This window comes from Leptodactylus fuscus, chromosome 5, assembly GCF_031893055.1.
Source record: "Leptodactylus fuscus isolate aLepFus1 chromosome 5, aLepFus1.hap2, whole genome shotgun sequence".
Lineage (NCBI taxonomy): Eukaryota > Metazoa > Chordata > Amphibia > Anura > Leptodactylidae > Leptodactylus > Leptodactylus fuscus.
In genome coordinates this window covers 50380855-50404154 of record NC_134269.1, presented here as the reverse complement: position 1 = coordinate 50404154, position 23300 = coordinate 50380855, and the positions used below count along the sequence as shown (strand labels likewise).

Below are 23300 nucleotides of genomic sequence, written 5' to 3'. Positions count from 1 at the left end.
ATCTATCTATCTATCTATCTATCTATCTATCTATCTATCTATCTATCATATCTACTTAGCAATTTAGCTTTTACATCCATTGTTATAATAATACACGTCCAATGTAGTAATATATATATATATATATATATATATATATATATATATATTTCCTAAACAAATAAGCATTGAGTATGTGAATATCGAGGATAAACCCACAAAGATGTCTAAAAACTGGAAATATAAAATCCCACTAAAAATTATGTAATCAAACGAAATCCTCTGCCATATAAAATAACAATCCCTATCACCTCCTATTACTACTATATTGTAATGTTTTCCCATGAATTAGACTCATTGTTGCTCTTCCTTGTTTGTGTACAATGTTGATATATAATGTATTTCTAGGATTTCTTTCACCATTACAATGTGGGACAACATTACCAACACTGTCTAATCGCCATAATGTCCAGAACTGCTGACAGATTATATTTTATCTCTACACATATCTATAGTATTATATACAATATATATATATATATATATATATATATATATATATATATATATAGCTTATATGTATCACTAAACAGTGAACAGAGTTAGACAATTAGCGATGTGTACTATAGTTTGAGATGTTACTATTATTAATAATCTGTTTTACCATATAAATATTAAAGATGTAATGCATATTCTATTAAATTTTTTTTGTATACTGGACGATCTATTAGAAATATAGTTTTTTAGTTATTATATATTATGTAGATAATCCAGATGTGATTGGATATTGTGCATATAATCCGGATTAATCTAGTTATCATACAGTACATGTGGATAATATACTGTATCTGATCTTCTAATATATATATATATATATATATATATATATATATATATATATATATATACACACACACTATATAGTGTGTTAATTACACTGACACGGTCCCGTGTAATTATATGTATATTATATAGTGTGCTAAGTATACTGACATGGTCCTGTGTTGTTATTTGCAGGGGAGACGACACCATGGAGGGGATCAGCGCCCAGAGAGAGCCCGGCTCCTCGCCCAGCACCAAGCCCCCGGGCCAGGACAGTCAGCCCTTCGCATCTGGGCCCCTGAAGCCCAACCAGGTGGGGGAGACGTCTCTGTACGGGGTGCCCATCGTGTCCCTGGTGATAGACGGTCAGGAGCGCCTGTGCCTGGCGCAGATCTCCAACACCCTGCTGAAGAGCTACAGCTACAACGAGATCCACAACCGGCGGGTGGCGCTGGGCATCACCTGCGTGCAGTGCACCCCGGTCCAGCTGGAGATCCTGCGCCGGGCAGGGGCCATGCCCATCTCGTCCCGCCGCTGCGGTATGATCACTAAGCGGGAGGCCGAGCGCCTGTGCAAGTCGTTCCTAGGGGAGCATCGCCCGCCCAAACTGCCCGAGAACTTCGCCTTCGATGTGGTGCACGAGTGCGCCTGGGGCTGCCGGGGCAGCTTCATCCCCGCCCGGTACAACAGCTCCCGGGCCAAGTGCATCAAGTGCGGCTACTGCGGCCTCTACTTCTCCCCTAACAAGTTCATCTTCCACTCGCACCGCGCCCCGGACTCTAAGTACACCCAGCCCGACGCCGCCAACTTCAATAGCTGGAGGCGGCACCTGCGGCTCAGCGACCCCTCCGCCTCAGATGACCTGGCGCACTCCTGGGAAGATGTCAAGGCCATGTTCAATGGCGGGACCCGCAAGAGAGCCTTTCCCTCCCCGGCCGCCTCAGGCAGCGGCTCGACCCGACAACACCTGGAGCTCCCCCCTCCTCCGCCACCGCCGCCAGCCAAGAGCCTGCGGGGGGATGAAGAGCAGGCGGCCCGGAGCTTCCCCCTCATCCCGGTACCGAGCAAAGGCTTCTCCGGGGTGCTGCACAAGATGACGCCGCCACTCTTCCCGCCGCCCCCCTATGGCTTCCCGGCCTTTGGTCTGTGCGCCAAGAAGGATGACGGGGTCCTGGGGGACAAGGGTGCTCTGCCCGGCGTCTTCTGGCCTGCTACCCCGGCCTCTAAAGACTCCGTGTACCCGCCCTTCCCGGTCTTCTGGCCGGCCGCAGGGGCGCTCCCTGTCCCCTCTTATACAGGCTTGTCCCAGCAGCAGGCGAGTGGCAAGACCGCGGGGGAGGCCGAGGAGCCGGAGAGCAGCGGAGAGACCCCCGAGGAGCAGCAGCCCTGCCGGGAGGAAGACCGGTCCGGGGACGAAGGGCGACCCGGAGAGCCGCTCACCCCCAGGAAGCTCCGCTACATCTCTGCCTTCAGGCCGGTGGTGAAAGCCGCTGAGAGTCTGGCCAAGTTATACGGGAGCCGGGAGGTGTACGGGCCCAGCCGGCCGCCGGGGTACAGCTCCCCGGACCTACTCAGTGACACGTCCAGCTTCCGCTCCGTCTCCCCCGGCCCCGACACCGCAGACGAGCCCGAAGTAGACGTGGAATCCAGCCGCTTCCCCGAGGAGGACCGAGGAGCCAGCGTAGTACCGGGGCCCTGCTCCAGCGCCTCCTCCCCAGCATCAGCCCGGGACACCGAGGACAGGAGGGAGCACAGCCCGGGGGACAGCCCGAGGAGTACTGGCGGCTATGAGGTGAGGACATAACCCGGAGCATGGACAGTATATATACACACTACAAATCTGTGTGTGTGTGTATATATATATATATATATATATATATATATATATATATATATATATATATATATATATATATATTATATATATATATATATACTATATATATATTTATAGACACACACTGACATGAATGGCACATGTGCTATAGTATACACATAAACCTGCCGTGTTACATAATACATATACTAGATACTATACATAGAGACAAATATTCAGCCCATAAACACATAAGTAGCACACATATACTATACACATAAAATACCAATATAGTATGTATACAGAAAGAAGAGGAATATACACAGCATACATACAAAATATAGACATAAAGCACAGGTAACATATAAATCAATCATGTTTAAATATTTTGGAATTTACATATAAAACATATACAGAACACTTCATATATAAATATAGCATAGATATAGAGCACCTAAAATGTACAGGTGCAATATACATGCAGAACATAGAATATACACACACAGCATACATGCAAATACATATAGAACCAAACTCTGCATGTAGAACTCACAGAACTTAGCCCGTACTACTTACATATAGTGCCCTCAAAATATGAATTTAGAGCAGAGACAGACATTCACATATAACACATGTGTGTACATAAACATGTAACATGCAGACTACATAGGATACACAAATCAGATATAGGAAAACATAAAAATACATTAACATGTAACAGATGATATACAAAGAGATCAAACACACACACACACACACACACAAGTCCATTCAGCACAGTATGTACAGCTCTCATACCATACAGCACATATAACGAACATGTGTGTAGAGCACACATACCATATACACTTCCACATATATACTGTCTGACACGTGTGTTACTCATACGCGACCAATCCTATACTGTATATAGAGAAATCGCCAGCAGCTGTATATAGCATGTATACAGCATTAGCTATGCCAGGCCATATATGTACTGACTATCTGGCTAATTCCATGGCCAGCAGTTTCACATACAGGACAACTGTTAGCTTAGCGCTTGTGCGACCCACTCCTGACTGTCACTCCTGACTTCCCAATATTCCCATACACATTGGCCGAGCATGCATGTTTTTTTGTCAGTAGGGATGGGAAATAATTGTTTCAGCAAACCTCATTCTCCTTCTCCTTGATGGAAGATATTGGGGTGCATTTACGTTACCATCTAGCCCTCCTTTATCCTATGTGTATGGCCAGCTTTGTTGTTGTGAATTTCACATTTACATGATTGTCTAGTCCCTGTGACATATGGGATGTGTGCTATAATGTATATAATATATATGTGTGTATATATCATATACAATGTTGTATAGAATATATATACTGTATATAGCACCCCTATATGGAAATTGCTGACTTGAATGTCTCAGCTGCTAGGTCGAATTCACATTTGGTACAGAAATTTTTGCCTCGGTCCCATTCATCTAAACAGGACTTGCAGACATCCACATGTTTGTCACCCAAACAACCCCATTCCAAGGTGTGGAACTGGTTTTTAATTGCAAAAATTTCTGCTGTGTGTGAATTTACCCTTGGTGGTGTAAATGAAAGCTTTGAGGCCCTGATGCAGCTTTCCTAGGCAGTTTATAGCACTACAGACGTCTGATATGGCAGAAGGCATGGGGGGCATCTTCAGGTACTGGGGCTGGGGTTCCCTTTTACTATTTTCACCCCCATGGATGAGCCCTTGGCTAGGTACGTGGGTGGACGTTGTGGTTGGCACTTGGTTTGGCCACTTGTACATTTAATGTATGCAGAGTGACCCAAGTACAATGTATGATTAGTAGAAAATGATGAGATGTTATGTGTGTGTGATCAGTGCGCCTAACATTCTGCTATCACTAGTATACATACTATAATGTCCTGCCCTATACTGACTGCACCGCTAGATGTGCCTAGAGTTCTGCCAGCGCTTTTGATGCTTGCGCCTATAATCCTGGTGTTTATAGTGTGAATTGGGTCAGTGGAAATTTGAATAGAGACCTGGTTATAGCCATAATCCTAGTCCAAGAAGTGGACATGTTGAGATATATATATATTAGTATAGTATATTAATGGAACACAACAAATCTGATCATTTGTTTTTCTTTCTTTTTTTCTTTTAATAAAATGTAGATTGTGAGCCCCATACAGTTTTCCCCATCAGTATTGTAGTATGGGAGGAAATCCACACAAACACGGGGAGAACATATAAACTCCTTGCAGATGTTGTCTCTGGCAGGATTTGAGCCCAGGACTCCAGCGCTGCAAGACTACAGTGCTAACCACTGAGCCACCGTGTTGCCCCCTGTTTTTGTTTCTTATCTATAGTATCTTTAAGATGTGTATACACTGAGGATGCAATGATTAGTATAATAGTATAATAACCCACCAGTAGGGGGCAGTATTCTCTTTGTTCTGACTGTATGTCCTATACAGTGAGATTCATATGTAACTCACCAACTTTTTTTTTTTAGTACTTATACATTTATATGTGACAGTATGCCACAGTAGGGGGAGGAATACCCTTTAAGTACAAATACGTTTCTATATAAATGTACGCCATGTGCTGTGATTATTATATAACCCACCAGGACTGTGATTAGTATATTACTCTTTCTTATCACTGATACATTTATTTGTGACTGTGTGTCCTGTAGTATGATTGGTATATAACCCATCAGTAGGGGGCAGTATTCTCTTTTTTGTACTGATGCATTTATATGTGACTATATGGCATAGACTGTGATTGATATACATAGGGGTAGGGTTCTCTTTATTAGTACTGATACATTTATAGGAGATTGTATGTCTTATGTTGGGAATGGTATGTAACCCACCAATAGGGGGCAGGGTTCTCTTTCTTAGTACTGATACATGTATATGAAACTACATGCCATGAGTAGTAAATAGGATATAACCGACCATTAGGGGGCAGGGTTCTCTTTCTTAGTACTATTATGTGTAATTGTATGTCATGAGTTGTGATTTATGTATAACTCATGACATACAGCCATCTTTACAGTTGTATTCACACACGTGAAATCCGTTCCATACATGTCACGGGGACATGGAATTCTGCAAGCCCTATTCAACAGTGTGACTATACCCTTATGCAGGGAGTAGTAACTGAGTATGTGCCTGGTATCTAACCCACCAGCAGGGTGCAGTGTTCTCTCTTTCAGCATAGACTGATGGTGAATATATGTTGTGAGGGATAATATATGGCACGCCAGTATTGTGTAGATAGAGCTTTGTGCATAGATAAAGTAATGGCTAGCCTAGATGGGGTGGGGGCAATTACCCCGTATCATTTGTGACTGTATTGTGCTCTTCCCCCTATACAAGCGCACACGATGGCCGGACAGAGGATATATGGTGAATGTCTATCCACTTAGCGTCCTAGTAATACTATCATACACTCGGCATTCATAGTTATTGCTTTTTCATCACGGATGTTTTGTGTGTAATTGTATCTGTTCAGTTCTGAAGAGGGGATAATTACAGACCATAACATTTACCTTGGAAATACACAGCGAGACCCCAGGAGTTTAATCCTGCTTTGTGCGGCCCGCTCCCCCCGTAGACCGAGAACACCTGTAAGGTTCCATGTAAGCACATTAACATAGAGTTAATTATCCTGATTAGAGAAAGTCCTTTCATGCTCGTAGGCTGCGGCGTACTAGGGCCGTCCTTTGAAGAGACTGTGCATATTGGCCCTCTTCTAATGTGGGCAATTTGCTCTGAAGCACCGATAATTATATATAATAAAATGCTTGTCCTCTTTAAGATCTTGTATTATTTACATCTGCCTGATCATCTAACAAAGGTGCGCGGTACGCTGGAGGGCTGCGGCGCCGGTATCCGGTTTATGGACATGGGCAAAACTTGGTTAAACCAAGCCGCTTATGGCAGAACCTAAAATGTAACCGCTTAAGGATAATATAACAAATGGAATGGGAATAAACCTCATAGGACATCCAATTTCGGTTGCTTATTCACAGATAACTGATAGACTCAAGCCTATGAGGCATCCGTTACTAATCAATGCCCCTTTGATGGAAAAACAGACATTTCTTAATTTTTTTGACTGCGATCCGGTAAATAAACCGTAGGATCTGGTATGGCAGAATATTAGGCAAATGGAAGAAGAAACCTAAACTACTGCAATGTATTCTTATTACTGCCTCAAGAGTGACGCAACGTCAACACCCTGAAAAAAAATGGAGCATAAGGGCAATTAACTGATACTTTTGTGCCATTTTTTAATCAGCTGGGCTATGTTGACATGCGGCAGATTTTTTGGCAGAAATTTCACCGACTAAAAATGAATTCCATTCATATTAATGGAGCTTGTAGAAATCCTCAAGCAGGCCTCCAAAACAGCCCTGTTTGGGTGAATGGAGGGTTTATTCAGTCGCAGAAAAAAACAAATGTATTAATGTCTAGGATTATATGCCACAGTCAGTCCAAAGGATAGTCCAAGCGATAGAGCGGCCAGCCTAGTGTAACTAGTGCAAATGGTCAGTCCACAGGCTGGAGGAGATGTTGCTCAGTCAGTCCATAGTCTAGTGTTAACATTGCTGACAGTCAGTCCACAGTCAATTGTAGATATTGTTCAGTCAGTCCTTAGTTTATTGTATATGCTGCTGACAGTCAGTCCATAGTCTGTTGTATACGCTGCTGACAGTCAGTCCATAGTGTATTGTATACGCTGCCGACAGTCAGTCCATAGTGTATTGTATACGCTGCCGACAGTCAGTCCATAGTCTATTGTATACGCTGCCGACAGTCAGTCCATAGTCTATTGTATACGCTGCCGACAGTCAGTCCATAGTCTATTGTATACGCTGCTGACAGTCAGTCCATAGTCTAATGTATATGCTGCTGACAGTCAGTCCATAGTCTAATGTATACGCTGCTGACAGTCAGTCCATAGTCTGTTGTATACGCTGCTGACAGTCAGTCCATAGTCTGTTGTATACGCTGCTGACAGTCAGTCCATAGTGTGTTGTATACTGCTGACAGTCAGTCCATAGTCTGTTGTATACGCTGCTGACAGTCAGTCCATAGTCTGTTGTATACGCTGCTGACAGTCAGTCCATAGTGTGTTGTATACTGCTGACAGTCAGTCCATAGTCTAATGTATACGCTGCTGACAGTCAGTCCATAGTCTATTGTATACGCTGCTGACAGTCAGTCCATAGTGTATTGTATACGCTGCTGACAGTCAGTCCATAGTCTAATGTATACGCTGCTGACAGTCAGTCCATAGTCTGTTGTATACGCTGTTGACAGTCAGTCCATAGTCTGTTGTATACGCTGCTGACAGTCAGTCCATAGTGTGTTGTATACGCTGCTGACAGTCAGTCCATAGTCTGTTGTATACGCTGCTGACAGTCAGTCCATAGTGTGTTGTATACTGCTGACAGTCAGTCCATAGTCTAATGTATACGCTGCTGACAGTCAGTCCATAGTCTATTGTATATGCTGCTGACAGTCAGTCCATAGTGTATTGTATACGCTGCTGACAGTCAGTCCATAGTCTATTGTATATGCTGCTGACAGTCAGTCCATAGTCTAATGTATACGCTGCTGACAGTCAGTCCATAGTCTGTTGTATACGCTGCTGACAGTCAGTCCATAGTCTGTTGTATACGCTGCTGACAGTCAGTCCATAGTGTGTTGTATACTGCTGACAGTCAGTCCATAGTGTGTTGTATACACTGCTGACAGTCAGTCCATAGTCTAGTGTAAAATGCTTTCTCGATTTAACTTGCATTAATTTTTTAACATTAGGAAACTCAAAAAAGTAATAATAATAATAATTATTATTATTATTATTATTTAGCTCTTTGCTTATTACATGTAGGGGGCAGTAGTAGTACAGGGGGTAACTCTACACAGTAGTCGGCCTGTGGATGAATGTGGGGCATGAAGAACACATTTGACAAGTTTCTGTGTTAATCTCCCCTATCCCCCCCCCCCCCCAGTTGCTACTTCCCCCCCATAAAGTGACAGGACTCTGTGGAGGAAGTAGATGACGTAAACGGAAAGCAGGGACAGATGAGCAGTGCAGGGGATTGACATTACTAGGCGACATGGGAGAGGGAATATATGATGTGTCAACCATCTTTAAGAGGGGTAGGTTTTTCCAAAAAGGCCAGGTGACTAGCATGAAGTGGCAGAAAGAACAAAAAGGGCGACATGGGGACACAGTAGGTGGGTTGATGCTCTGATGAAGAGGGTGGGGGTGGGGGGGAGGATGATATAGACTCTCTGCTGGGGGGTAGGAGGTCAGCAGTGAGTGGCAGAGGGTCTGTGGGAGATTATAGAGACACATTAAAAATGATACTGAAGTTGCTGTCTGTATGGGACATAGTCAGGCAGCAGATTCTGGTGCTCCAGCGCTTCCTTCATCCTACAGTCCATGTTTAGGTAGCAGAGGAGTCTTTCTTTACTGTGTTTGGGAATCCTTCCTTTGCAGCCTGGTGGAGCCATACTGGCGGGCCTGGTAGTCATTTCTTACCAGCAGGAGGCAGTATCACTGTGTAATACTGCCATCTTCTGGATGTAATAAGTCATTGTCTGCTGCTATGCTCCTCCCCAATGACCTTTCTGCCATTGGGCCGCTGAATGTGTTGGTGCAGGTACAGCTGTCACTTTATTGAGCTGTATATAGGGCCTGTTGTAGCCTCCCTCTGCATGGCATTGCTATACGTAGTTTTGGCCTTATTAGAAGTCCAGACCTACAGTTCTGGTTGACGTCCCTTTTTCCTCTTCGCGTAATCCAGCCCTGGCTATGATAGATGCAAAAGCCACGTACTGTCCATTGTTACAAGTATTAGTGTCATTATTTTTATGGTCATGTTACCGGTATATGTTTCTCTCTCTCTTTTAGTAAATTTTCTGCGCGTTTTATTACCAAATGCTGAACAATAACACAACCTGGAATATAGGGAAAGTGTTCCAATACCTGTTGTCTTGTGTCCTGCAGGTTTACACAAAGCAGATAGCAGATGGCCCGCAGACCCTGAAGACCAATGCCCCACATCAAGGCCTCCCAACATCATATCTCTGCAGCCTAGACCCAAATGGTAAGAATAAGAATGATAGAGATTTATATACTAAGTTTATCCAACTTCTTGGAGACATGGGCAACCCCAGTAAAGAGCATACAAGAAGTTACATGATTGTAATACTTGCAAAATGGGAAAGGACAAAAAAACCAAACATCATATAATACCCAGCAAGCCTATGGCAAATAAACAATTGTGTAAGCTTAGACGCAGACATTTCTACCAACATGTCTACTAGAGAGCATTCAGGACTTATCTGTACATGCATTAATTACTGTCATCAGTTGGGAGACGTATTGTCCAGATTTGTAATGTCTTTCTTCCAGATGGTTGTTTGCCCTGTAGCAGGTCACTGGCAAGTGGTGTATGATGTCCTATGCTGGCAATGCACATGGTAGGATCAAAAAAGGATGTTTCATGGGAAAATGAGAATTGTTCTGACTATAGCAGGAAACAATTGGCATGGATGCATTGATCTAGAATTTATCCTCAAAAATCTCAGATTGTTACAATACATTTTTGCTGGAGTGCACCATCCAGTCCTGGAGTATTACTAGGAGGCAGGTTACACATACATATATTATATATTATTGGTTACTGTATATTTCTTTGGAAGTCCTTGTTGCTTGCAGGGATCCATTTTCTTCTGAATGTGCCAACTTTATGGAAAGTTTAATTAAAAATCAATTGTTAGGATTCCTCCACTATCAGATGTTTTGCTATTGTTGTGACACCACTATGCAAATTATATTCTCCATACTATATTATACACATACCATCTAGTGTTGTTGAAAAGTGATCATCCCTTTCTAGATGTTGTCTATTATTGTATTTTTGTTTCTTGTCTTTAAAGCGTGAACAACCCAAACATTTAAGGCCCAGTTCAAGTCTTCGTTCGGGTTTCCATTCAAGGAGTCCTCTTGGGGACCCCCAAACAGAAACCTAATCCGCATAAAAAAAGCAGTTTCCTAAGGAAACCTGCAGACCCCATAGACGATAATGGAGTCCGTGTGGTTTCCGCCTGAAAAATTCAGAGAGAAAAGTGCTGCTTGCAGGACTTTCGTCTCCACATTTTTCATGCATAAGCCTCATGGGGTTTTTTGCCTTCCTCTGGATCAACACCGTAGAGGACTGTAGGGTTATAGGTTGGACTTGATGGACTGATGTCTTCATCCAATCTCATCTACTATGTAACTATTCAGAGAGGGGAGCGGACCTAAAAATCATCATCTGTCATTAAGGCCGTGTTCACACTAGCATCATGACTTCTATTCATAACAGCTATAAAGGATTTCTTTTTAAGAAACCATAAGAGATCTCATTGGATTAGGGTATAGGTATGTTTTAAATTATACTGTAAACCAAAACAGCGCTCTATGGAAAACTAACTTGGTAATGTGGACAGAACCTAACAGGTGGATTATTTATAATAAATCTTTCAACTATCTTCTATCTATCTATTTATCTATCTATCTATCTATCTATCTATCTATCTATCTATCTATCTCTCTCATATCTGTCTATCTTCTATCTATCTATCTATCTATCTATCTATCTATCTATCTATCTATCTCCTATCTATCTATCTATCTATCTATCTATCTCATATCTATCTATCTATCTATCTATCTATCTATCTATCTATCTATCTATCTCATATCTATCTATCTATCTATCTATCTATCTATCTATCTATCTATCTATCTCATATCTGTCTGTCTATCTATCTATCTATACAGTTTATATCTATAAATATATTGTATATTTATGTATATTTGCTCAAAATTCATATTGGCCCCTCATTGTCAGTTTAACACTATATATTCCAGAGATAAGCACTGCGGTGTAGAGTGGCTCCTAGTAATTTTATGTAGGTCAGATGTATATTGCCTGCTCGCCTACAGTTAAAACCATGTTTATTGCGTTTTTAAGAGCAAGATTCAGAAGACAGTCATTCAACTGCTGAGGATCTGGAAAGCAGGAAGTCATTCCAAGACCAAAGGAGTCATATATCTCACCCGAGTCCCGTACACACTGACAGAGGTAGGTGCTATCTCTGGCCCCGTGCAATATATCTTGCTAATGTAACATCCTCACACATTGCGAATGTTCCTTTCCCACTTGTCGAATAAATGAGCAGTTTGTGCTCTACCTACCAGTCCCATAAAATGTGCGCATTACCCCATCTTCCTGTTTAATGCCCACATTAATAATACATCTTTGGCACTTCTTATTCACAATCGATAGGAGGAGATTTAAATCAGCAGTAAAACAGCTTGTCCCCTCCAGCTTTCACCGGATAAATATTTAAATAACTAACTCAATTGTTTAAAGGATAACCTTTCATGGGAATATGGATCTTACTTGAGCATGCCGCTTTCTACGAGACATTTTCTGCACCAAAACTATTGGACTTTGCTTACAATAATATACTAGGTCTAGACCGGGGGAGTCTACATGAGCCAATTCTCTTCGATTTGGTATTAAAAATTTACAGTATCAAAAACAATCGACTAAAGAAGCGGAAAAGACTGATGAAAATATGCAGTCTCATTTCACCGGCTCCGTCTATAGCGGGTTTATTCTGAGCAAAGCAGATGGAACAACCGAGCACCAATTGTCTGATTTGTCATCCATTGTAATGTATTAATGTAATAAAAGGAAAAAAACATTTTTACTAATATCCTCCATGCTTATTTTTTAATGAGTCTTTATTACAAGCTTTATAGTCAGATTTGTTCAGTTTATAAATAGTATTTTAGCTATAAAATAGATATTAGAAGATATTTGTAGCTGTTCATATGTTGGAATTTGCAACCGCTTCTCCATGCCAGAGTTTCAGCATCGCATCGCCTTACTACTGTTCATTTCAAGCCAAGACCTAGTGTGTGTGTGTGTGTATATATATATATATATATATATATATATATATATATATATATATATATATATATATTATTTTTGGGGGTGGGGGGTAATGTTACTGTTAACTCATTGTTAAACTAATTTAGTTTACTTTAAGTTGTCATTTTAGTTTCATTATTTATAGTTCATCACCCGGATAAATACAATTTCTATTAAAGTATTTTACTAGATTTTATGTTGCAACCAAAAGACAAAACTAAATGGGTTGTAGAAGTTTTTGTGAGTCAATCAATAGCCGATTAAGTTATAATTAGAAATTACCATCAATATTATTATTATTTATTTTATTATCTTATTCATTAATATAGTGCCTACATATACGAAGCACTGCACAGATTGTCATGACTCACGTTGACCTTTGCCCCCTTTGGGACTTACAGCCTATATTCCCAATTACTTTATCAATATGTTTTTGGAATGTGCAAGTATATTGTTGAAACTAGAGGAAATTTATGCAAATGCAAGGTTAACATAGAAACTCCATGTCATTTGCCTTTGGTCAGATTTAATCCATAATCCCTGAGTCACCATACTGCACCATGTCTATTCAATTTATCCCTTAATTTTTCCATTTTTACCTTTTGTATTTTTTTTACTATTTTATTTCTGCTTTTCCTTTTTGTGAACACAGAAAGTAAAATAAATATATTAGACTCAGATCCAGTTGGTATTACTGAGTTCTGCTTCACCTCTGTGTTGGGGTTTCTGTCCCCCCAAACGGAAACCTAATCCACTTAAGAAAGCAGTTACCTTCAGAAACCTGCAGATCCCATAGACTATAATGGGGTACGCCTGGTATCCACCCGGTTCCCAAGCGAAAATGGCAAAAAATGCAGAGAAAAAAGCATCGCGTGCAGCTCTTTACTCTCTGCATTTTTCAAGTAGAGAGGGGAACAGAGTCCATGAACGGAGAGCCAACGCTGATGTGAACCCAACCCTAGTAGAGTTGTATCAACACTGCCTCTGCTGGGGGAAATACCACATTACGTTTGATTGACATACCAATCACTCCATCTTCATAGGTAGTAAACTGATAACTTAGGTCATCTGTATTCTTAAGGTCTGTAAGCACTGCAAAATATGACGATGCTATATAAATAAGCAAAATAAATACATGAATTTCACTCCTGTCTCCTCTCCCCTTCCTAGTCTCAGTGACCAGCAGCTGGGCAGGTTTAGCATGTGTGAGCACCATGATCAGAGATGAATAGCATGATTGTTCTAAACTTCGCTATATTATCTATGGATTTACATCTAGAGATAACAGAAAAACTGATCAAGCAATGTTCTGGCCCTTGTCAAGGCTCAGAAGTCCTAGTACAAAGGAGGGAATAGAGGTTGACTGATATCACCAAGCCAGCCACTGCTACTAAATAGCAGTGGTGGCTGGAAACTTAGGCAATGAGCTGGGAACATGGAGGAGACATATTCAGTTGTATCTGATGGGCAGAGCTAAATAATTAAAGCAATGTATTAGATAAAACCCTTCAGTCCTGGAGATGAGAGTACCCATTTAACCTATGTGAACAATTGTACAATTATTACAGATAACTCTCTTTTCTATGGTACAATTCCAATATTTTACATAATACAAATGATTTTCCATGGGGAAAATTGATAATGTCATGGGAATCCATTTTTATGCGTAGATTGGGGCTCTTTTTTGTTTCTGTTATTATATTGACACATATGTAGGGTATGATAACTCTATGGTCTCTAGTATGTGGATCATGGGTTTGAAATGGATTATGACTTCAATGTTCTGTCTGTGTTTGCTAGTTATACTTAACCAGCCTCTTATTAACTTTACCCTAGAATATATTACATAGGGAACTAGACTGTGAGCCCCACTGGGGACAGGGACTTTTATGGGTGATAATACTACAATATATACTACCACTATATAAATAATGCATACACAGCCATCATTAACAACCTTATTATTGTAGCATTATTATGTTACTATGTAAAGACAAATGAAACATGTATTATTAAATGTTGCTGTTTTTATCTATCCCATATATGGGGTCTAGAACAAATCCCCATTCACAATGTTAATCAGTGCAGACAGTTACCATAAGTTGCCATAGTTTCCTCTTAATATGCATTGAAAGAATTGAAGAGGGAATATAGTGTTTTATTATATGCTGCAGGATACAATTACATTTGTTCTTCTCTTCCATGTAATATCATGTGGATCATAAAGGTGATTTTTATAGGAAACATTCGTCTTATTGTTCTTGCTTATCACAAACAGGGGAAGACAGTCCAATCGATGTCACCGGGACCCAGTTTGTAGAAAAAGACATTGAGAACATGGCGAAAGGTTAGTGCAGTTTTCTGCTTGGATCTTCTTTTTAATGATTTACTTTGAATTCAGATGTGATTCGCAGGACAGATACACTAGACACAGACCATATCTGTATAGAATAAAGCAATTCTGATAGATCGAGATTGTCTTACCTCTCTAATGGATCATGTTCCTACAGATGAGCTGCAGAAGTTATTGGTGGAGCAGATGGATTTGAGGAAAAAGCTGGAAAGGGAATTTCAAAGCCTGAAAGGTAAGTTATGCACCATTAATATCCCTGTCCAAACCTACGTGCGGCGTGATTTAGGCCAAGGCCCCACGTAGTGAGCCACAGCAAAATAGTGCTGCGGGAAAAACAGCACTGGCGGCAATGCATTGTGGTTTTTCCCGCAGCGCTTTTCACAGAAAGTCAGCAGAGATTTCCTTTCTGCTTCCATTATACCTATAGGGAAATCGCCAGCATTTCCATAGGTATAATTGACATGTTCAGATTTCCAAAACTGCTGCACTTATTTTTCTGCAAAGTGTGAATCGGATTCGCTACAATCCCATCCACTTTGAAGTAACTGTAAAACGTCTCTGTTTACACCACGGGGGGGGGGTTCTTGTATTTTTTTTTTTTTAACTCGTTTTATTGAGAAAGTATATAACAAATTACAGTACAAGAAAAATCAATACATAACAGATGGTAAAGGGTACGCAATCCAAAGCAACCTTGGAACAAAAATCTTGTCAAACAGAACAAGAGCCAAAAACCATGCTGCAAAGTCCATAGTAGTAATTGAAGGCTTGCAAAAATCATCCAGTAGAAAGTCCAAATCCAGAAAGTCGAGAGAGGTATCAATCTCCCTCCAACCCGCAGAGGACGAGAGTAGAAAACAAGAGAGACAACAGAAAAACATCCTCAGAAACTTACACATTACTCCAAATACAGTATAAGCATGGACCAGAGTCACCCCTTGAACATCTAAGCAACAAGTGCATTCAGGGCAGTGCAAAAAGAGTGGTCAGTATACAGGGTCAAGGGAGAGTCGCACCACGGGCCCTAAACCTTACAAAATTTTTGAGCGTAGCCCCTGCCTTTGTATACCACTTTATTATACGGGACAATGGAGTTCACCAGCTTCTGCCACATGGGGAGGGAAGGGGGTCTGGGAGCCATCCATGGGGTTCTTATACTTTACCTGCTAATCTCATGTGGTCAACACACAGTAAGGCTAAGGCCACACGTTGCTGAAACCCAGAAGATAAAAACTATCTACAGCGGCAGCAAAGTGAATGAGATTTTGTTTAATCTCATCCATGTACTGTGGAAACAAAACTCAGCATGTTAATTATACCTGTGGTCACTCATTTCCCATAGACTTATATGGGGTGGAGAACAAAGTTTTTCCTCAGGGCTTTTTAGCTGTGTTTCCACAACATGTGGCCTTAGCCTTGTGTCCACGTGAGATGGGATTGGTGCTAAAAACCTGTAGCATTTTACTTTAATAGCAAAGTGGATTGCATTTTAAGAAATCTCATCCAACCACAAAAATCTGAATCTGAAATTGAGTTGAGTACAGATTTTCTGCATATTGTGGGCTACAAACTCTCACCATGGATTTCAGCCCTCGCGGTGCAAAGGGAGAAACCTGCACCAAAACTTCCACAAAGAAATGTGCATAATAAATAGACTTTTAGAAGCTGCAAAGAACTGTAATGTTTTTGTCCCATATGGATGTATCCTGAGGCTGCTTTCTTACCAGGTGGTTTTAGGCTAAAGCTTTTTTTGTTGTAGATTTTGTTGCGGTTTTTTGAGCCAAAACCAGGAGTGGATTGAGCAGAATGGAGAAGTATAAGGCTAAGGCCCTACGGGATGTCCCGCAGCCAAAAAGCGCTGCGGGAAAAACTGCGGCGGAAATGTATCACGGTTCTTCCCGCAGCGCTTTCAACAGAAAGTTTGCTTAGTTTTTCTCCGCGGACTCTCTGTTTCAGTTATAACTATGGGGAACCGCCGGCGTTTCCGTATGTATAATTGACATGCTGCGATTTCCAAATCCGTGCTAGTATACGTCGCTATACATATGCTGCACCAATCCCATTTAAGGCGCTTTCTAAGTTCAGAGTATATTGAATTTTTTAAAACATTTATAGTAATGGGGGGAAAAGCACATTCAGTAGGGAAAAAGGAGAAGACTGGAATCATCTATTGAAACTTCATGATGGTGAAAATATTTCCCAAAGTGTTTTTTTTTTTTTATTTCATTAATTATCATAGAGCCCCATCAGAAAATAAAATTCATAATTTCTAATCCAACAAAGATTTTCAGTTTTATTCCAAGTATTTTCATATATTGGGAATCCCTTCCTTGAGGTGTCCCTCCTGTGGTGCTATAGTGTTGCAGGCCAGCAGGACTCGTTTTATGGTATCTTTTATTAAGCTACAGAGCCTTTTCTTTAGTGCACAGCGTCACTGCTGCGGCCTGGGCTACAAGCAGTCAGCGAGCCCACGGAGACCTGTAAATCTGTATGGGTCCTATTCATGTCATAGAAAGAATACACATTACTCCAGTTTATTGTTACTCATATTTTACTATAATAAAAGGTGCTGTCTTTCCCTTATAACCAATATGCAGATAAGGCTAGTGCCAGTGTCCGGGGATCTTTGCTGGCAGATTCCTATAGGCGTACTGTTAGCTAGCAATGGTTCTTTCTCTGGCCTGTAATACCTATTAAATGCAGATATTGCTGTGAGTAAAATCTACATTGCAGAGATGGCTCTGTCGGAAGTGATGATTTTTCTGGTGCTTTGTTCTGTTAATAGCTACCGTAGTTTTAGCACTGATCTTTTCTTGTATATACCTGATCACCTATTGTTACCATCATTAAGATACAAGTAAATGAAGGGCAAGAACCCTGCTGCTGGCCTTCTGGAGCAGAATTTCTGGTTTGGCTTGTATCCCAAATAATGTCACAAGGCTTCTTGAAAATTGGGCAAGACATATAGAGAACTACCTTCCAATAGATGGAGCTAGTTGTTCTTTTTCCAACTTAGAAAACTGATTTGCATATATTTTCCCAGCATTCCTAGAGGAGAAAACAAGGCTTGTAAATCACCCTTACACTAATATGGCATTCTCCTGATAAATTTCACATGACAAAACTGATGGCACTACAATGTATGACAAGTTTGTGTAGTCTGGCCATACAGTCATACTGTCTATTATCTATTCTCAACCTCTTGACTAACCTTCCAAATGTATGTGCTAAAAGAAGACAGATGGGAGGGCGAGTGACTGTAGGATCACACTACACAAAATTTGTCATCATGGAGGCACATTGATCTGCATAGGAACTACTGACACAAAGTAGTAGGACATTTTTATTGTAGATGCATCATTTTTTAATTCTAGATGTATTAGGACAATAAAACATGTTACACAGATTCACATAGTGCCCTATAAATGTACATCACTCATCTCAAATCTGTGGTGGTCCACAAGTCCCAACGGTTAGTTGATCTGTAATGGGAGCTGGTGTGTAATACCCTGGTGTGGTCAATACACAGAGAGCAGAGCCGGTGCTTCCTTCTCAATTCTCTGTCTGAACAGTTGATCGGTGGGAGTGTTGGTTGTCGGACCCCCACCCATCTGGTGTTGATGACCAATCCTTAGGATGGATCATCAATAGTTTCTGCCTGGAAAATCCCTTTAAGTGCAAACTGTTTTTTTTTGTCTTCTTCTGGATCATCGCGGTTACGCTAGGTTCTGTTTCTGTTGGGTCTGCTTGTGGACTCAAAAAACAGAAACCCATTCTGCTTAAAAAGTGGTTACCTGTGGAAAGCCATGGATCCCGTAGACTATGGGGAAGAGCTCCAGGTTTCCACCCAAAAAATACGGAGAGCTATGTCCTGCTTGCAGGACTTTTCTCTCCACATTTTTCAAATAGAATGGGGGACAGAATTCCTGAACAGTCACTGAGCGGAGATGTGAACCTAGCCGTATAGGGTGAACTTGATGCGCCATTATTTCTATATGTAACTAAGTAGCTAGTCATAATGCAATAATGGAAGGAAGTGATATTGGAGGAGCCCTTAGTTATCCTTACTGAAATTCTGACCACTAAATTGTATACTTTGGACATATATTGAGTCATGTAAAATGCAAAACCTTGAGTAGTCAACTTGGTAAAATGTAATTGAGACATCCCTTGAGCACGTCCTCTTCCCCTAGCAATATCGTAGACAAGATGAACTGAAAGCCGTAATGATCGCCTTTACAATGTGACCTTATGGGATTATGCCTGCTAGGTAGAGGTAGTGGCTTGATGGCCTGGAACAGCTTAGTCGTGTCAGGTGGCGTACCGCTCCGCACCAGCATGGGAATATTGAATTCATTTCACTAATATCCTCTGCTTGTTTTTGTCAGAAAATATGTGTTTGTTTAATTTCCCTCTATTTTTTTTCAGACAATTTCCAGGACCAGATGAAGAGGGAGTTGGCATACAGGGAAGAGATGGTCCAGCAGCTGCAGATTGTCAGAGGTAAGCTCTCCCGCAGTTCTGCCGTCATCTGACGCTCTTTACAATCAGCTCAGTCGCCTAGGTTTAATGCAAGGTAATTTAACAATTATTTTTTCTTATTTAATATCCTCTGATTAGCCTGAACATAGCAAACAAGCCTCGCTCGGGCCTTGCAGGCACCATTACCAAACAGTGATTGAACTCCTCTGCACACTAATTTGCATGGGTTTCTAAATTAAAAATCGAGGCGTAAAATTACCTGCGTGTTAATGCCTGCGATTGTGTTTAATTCTACTCGTATCCATCTGCCTCCCAGCGCAAAATCACAGGCAGTGTCCTTACTGTAACTCACGTCTAACAAACTGCTTGGATTTTTAACCCCGTCTTGTCTAGGCTCCGTGTCTTCCTCCGCATATACATCGCTTTACACGGACATCTGGGCATTTTGTGGGGTTTTTATGTTTACACTATGGTATTATACAAGAAATGCGGTCGTCATATGTCTATGTGAGTTATGCAGAGAATATTAAGTCAACATGAATATTAAGTCAGATATTGAAGTATGAATTGGATCCTAGAATTATTCAGAAATGTTTACATTGGGATGGGTTGGACCCAGCAGTGAAATAGTTCTAATGAGACCGGCAGATGTGTAGTAGAAGAGTCTGTCCTTGCTGGCAAGGAATGGGTTACGCATTTGGAGAAGAGCCTGTCATTGAGCATGAGAAGCTAAAGTCTCCTTTCTTTCCCCAGACACCTTGTGTAATGAACTGGATCAAGAGAGGAAAGCACGCTATGCCATCCAGCAGAAATTAAAAGGTATTAGCAAAGGAGACAAGAGAAAAGTGTGTCACCAAGCAATTTCAACTGCATAAAAACGGTGCATACAGACAGAGCAGGATCGGCTACACACACAATGAACATACGTGTTGCGCAGTGGGAGGGACCGCAAACAATAGAGCAATGCAAAGTTACAAGTATACAAGGGGTCTATGCCATGGAAGAAGTACTACCATTATGGGTACCATTAGAAGATGGGGATGACCCCTGAGTGGCCCCAGCCCCTATCCTAGAGTCCGGGCTGCTGTGTTTACTATGAGAGCAACATTAAAAAAGAATGAGTGGGAAAATGGCCAAGGGGATGGGCACAGTACAAGGGGATGGTGCGTCCGTCCTACGATAAAGGGCAATACAAAATATGAAGTAGCCCCTCTACTCCATGTATATATTACAAGGTACATGGCTATACTTGGCAATGCCTCAATATATTTTTATTTTCAGAATTGCTCCCTGTATGAACAGACATGCTAGGTTCTTTGGTTCCATAAAGGGTTCTGTGTTCACATTGAGGTTCGGAGCCCCTGTCGCCCTCATAGTATTCTCAGTGGTGTAAATAGTACAACTCCTATAATACCAGAGCTGACAACCTCATTTAAATTCAATGAGGTCTAGTGGGGCTCACTATTATAATTACAGTAGATGCTGTTTAAGGCAATGTTCACATTGGCATCTTTACTGTTCTGTTGCTACTTAAAAGAAAGAATAGTGTATTCCACAGAGCTAGTCTTGCCATTAAAAATTAATGGAATCCCAATGGACCCCATGACAATTCAATGAGACCAGCCAAGATCCATCGGACCTATTTGAATATATATCTGTCATATGGATCACAGCTATAACGCAATAAATAAATGCAAGCCACGACACTGGTGTGAACAGAGCCTAAATATGAACTGCATAAAGTATGGTAGTTAGCAGAGACAGTCAAATGATTTCTTTAATTTTGTAGTCCGCCTTGTGTGCTCTTGAAATAAAACTGGTAGCTTTTATTGGTAGCTGTGGGTATTGCTAGCTTTTTCTTAGGCTCTGTTAAGAGTCTACATATGGCATATACACTGGCATCCACGCGAAACGTATCCATAGGGCTTCATTTACTCATTGGAGGACAACAGAGTGTTATTTTGGCACATGTAGGTATACCTTTTTAATTGAATGGAATAGTGTTGTAGTAGATGACACTATTCATTCACATATATACAATAACACAAGGTATATTATGCAGTATATCAATGTTTTTTACAATGGGAGTACATCAGTGACGTATCCAACTGTATACTTATACAGTGGACTACATCACAGCCTTAGATCAGAATTATAGGTAAGGAGACCCTTATGATATGTTTAGACTCACAGTATAGACTCTGAACCAGAACCTTAGAAAAGTTTCTTATGGAAAGGGCACTTTTTGAATATACAGGGTGGGCCATACGTATGGATACACCCAGGGTGGATAAAGTTGAATCCAAAATGGTGGCTTTGCAGATGGGGTCACCCGACCTTAAATGTTTTCCCCCTCCCATTTACTAATATGCCATAAACCTTAAAGAGGACCTTTCATGAGTTGGGGCACATGCAGTTTTATATACCGCTAGAAAGCCGACAGTGCGATGAACTCAGCACACTGTTGGCTTTCAGAATCTGTGTCCCAGGTGAAGAGCTATCGGTGCCGGTACTGTAGCTGTTCAACATCAGCGCTGTACTGTGAGAGCGGGAAGGAACGCCTCCTCCAGTACTCATCTATGGACGAGCACTGTCAGGAGGGGAGGTAGGCTTTCCTCCCCACTTTCACAGTACAGGGCTATAGGCGCTGCTATGAAGAAGGGCGTTCCTGACTGACTGTCAGAAACGCCCTTCTGACTGTGAAGAGCTACAGTACCGGCACTGATAGCTCTTCACCGGGGGCACAGAACGAGGAAGCCGTCATCTTTCTAGCGATATATAAAACATGTGCCCCAACTCATGAAAGGTCCTCTTTAATGTGATATAAGCAACCACTTCCATTTTATCTGGGTGTACCCATACTTATAGCCCACCCTGGGTGTATCCATACTTATGGTCCGCATGGTCACCGTTCATTTTATATTACATACTGACATTTATTTTTCCTTTTAAGATGCTGACACCAAGACCTTGCACAGAGAACTATTCCTTCAGACATCTAATCCTGCACCTCTAAGCTATATCTGGGCTCCAAGGAAGTTGATGTACCCTCCTGCCCCCTGAGAAACCCAGGGAACTTTTCATGAACAGACGAAGCCATTCCCTGTCTCCAGTGGAAAGAAAGCACAAGTGCAACCATTTCGGAGTTTTCTCTGGCGACAATAGGCGAACTTGTATATATTGTAAAATGAGCAACAGGATGTCCGTGCACTGAGGAATCTGAGCCAGGAATGATCCACAGATCGACCGTGTATTATAAGGCTTTTGTGAATAACCAACACTTATATATAATATAAATATATATAAATATATATATATAAAAACAACTCTTGCAAAAAAGTCCAATGTATTAATTGTTTTACGATTTATTTCTTATTCTGTATGTTTCCACTAAACCTCAGTAGAACCAGTGGGGGTGTCCTTCTGGCACCAGAAGTGTTACACTAGGGGTTATTGGTGGTAGAGTGGCCACGTGCAATGGATATCTATGTACTGTGATTCTTATTAAAGCAGTATTTTTTTAAGTTATTTGAATTATTTTCTATATTTGTTTGATTTCACCATCTTTTGTATTTTGGATGATGTAATAACAGCACTTTAAGGAGAAATCCGCCAACTTGTGTACAAAACAGAAAACTCAGTTTGTTCTAAAGGAAAAAAAAATCTGTATAAGTGAAATTTGTTCTTAAATAAATTAAACTTGCTGCATATTTTGCATTTGTATCAGAGGTTACAGGAGACGTTTTTTTTTTTTGCAGTAGATCCAGTATATAGATCTCTTATAGCGGTGTTGTAATATGTTTGTAATGTATATGTATAAATCAAATCATTTTAGTATTTGGGACAT

General features: G+C 41.1%; 1 protein-coding gene across 1 annotated transcript; it reads left to right on the top strand.

Annotated features, from left to right (window-relative positions):
• Positions 1-1009: 1009 nt before the first annotated feature.
• On the top strand, positions 1010-22818 carry SKOR1 (SKI family transcriptional corepressor 1). The gene is made up of 8 exons (XM_075273152.1): positions 1010-2593; positions 9633-9732; positions 11647-11757; positions 14897-14965; positions 15129-15203; positions 19400-19474; positions 20207-20272; positions 22407-22818. Exons 1-8 carry the CDS (start codon positions 1010-1012, stop codon positions 22514-22516), a joined length of 2190 nt encoding a protein of 729 aa, XP_075129253.1. The 3' UTR covers positions 22517-22818.
• The last annotated feature ends 482 nt before the right edge of the window (positions 22819-23300 follow it).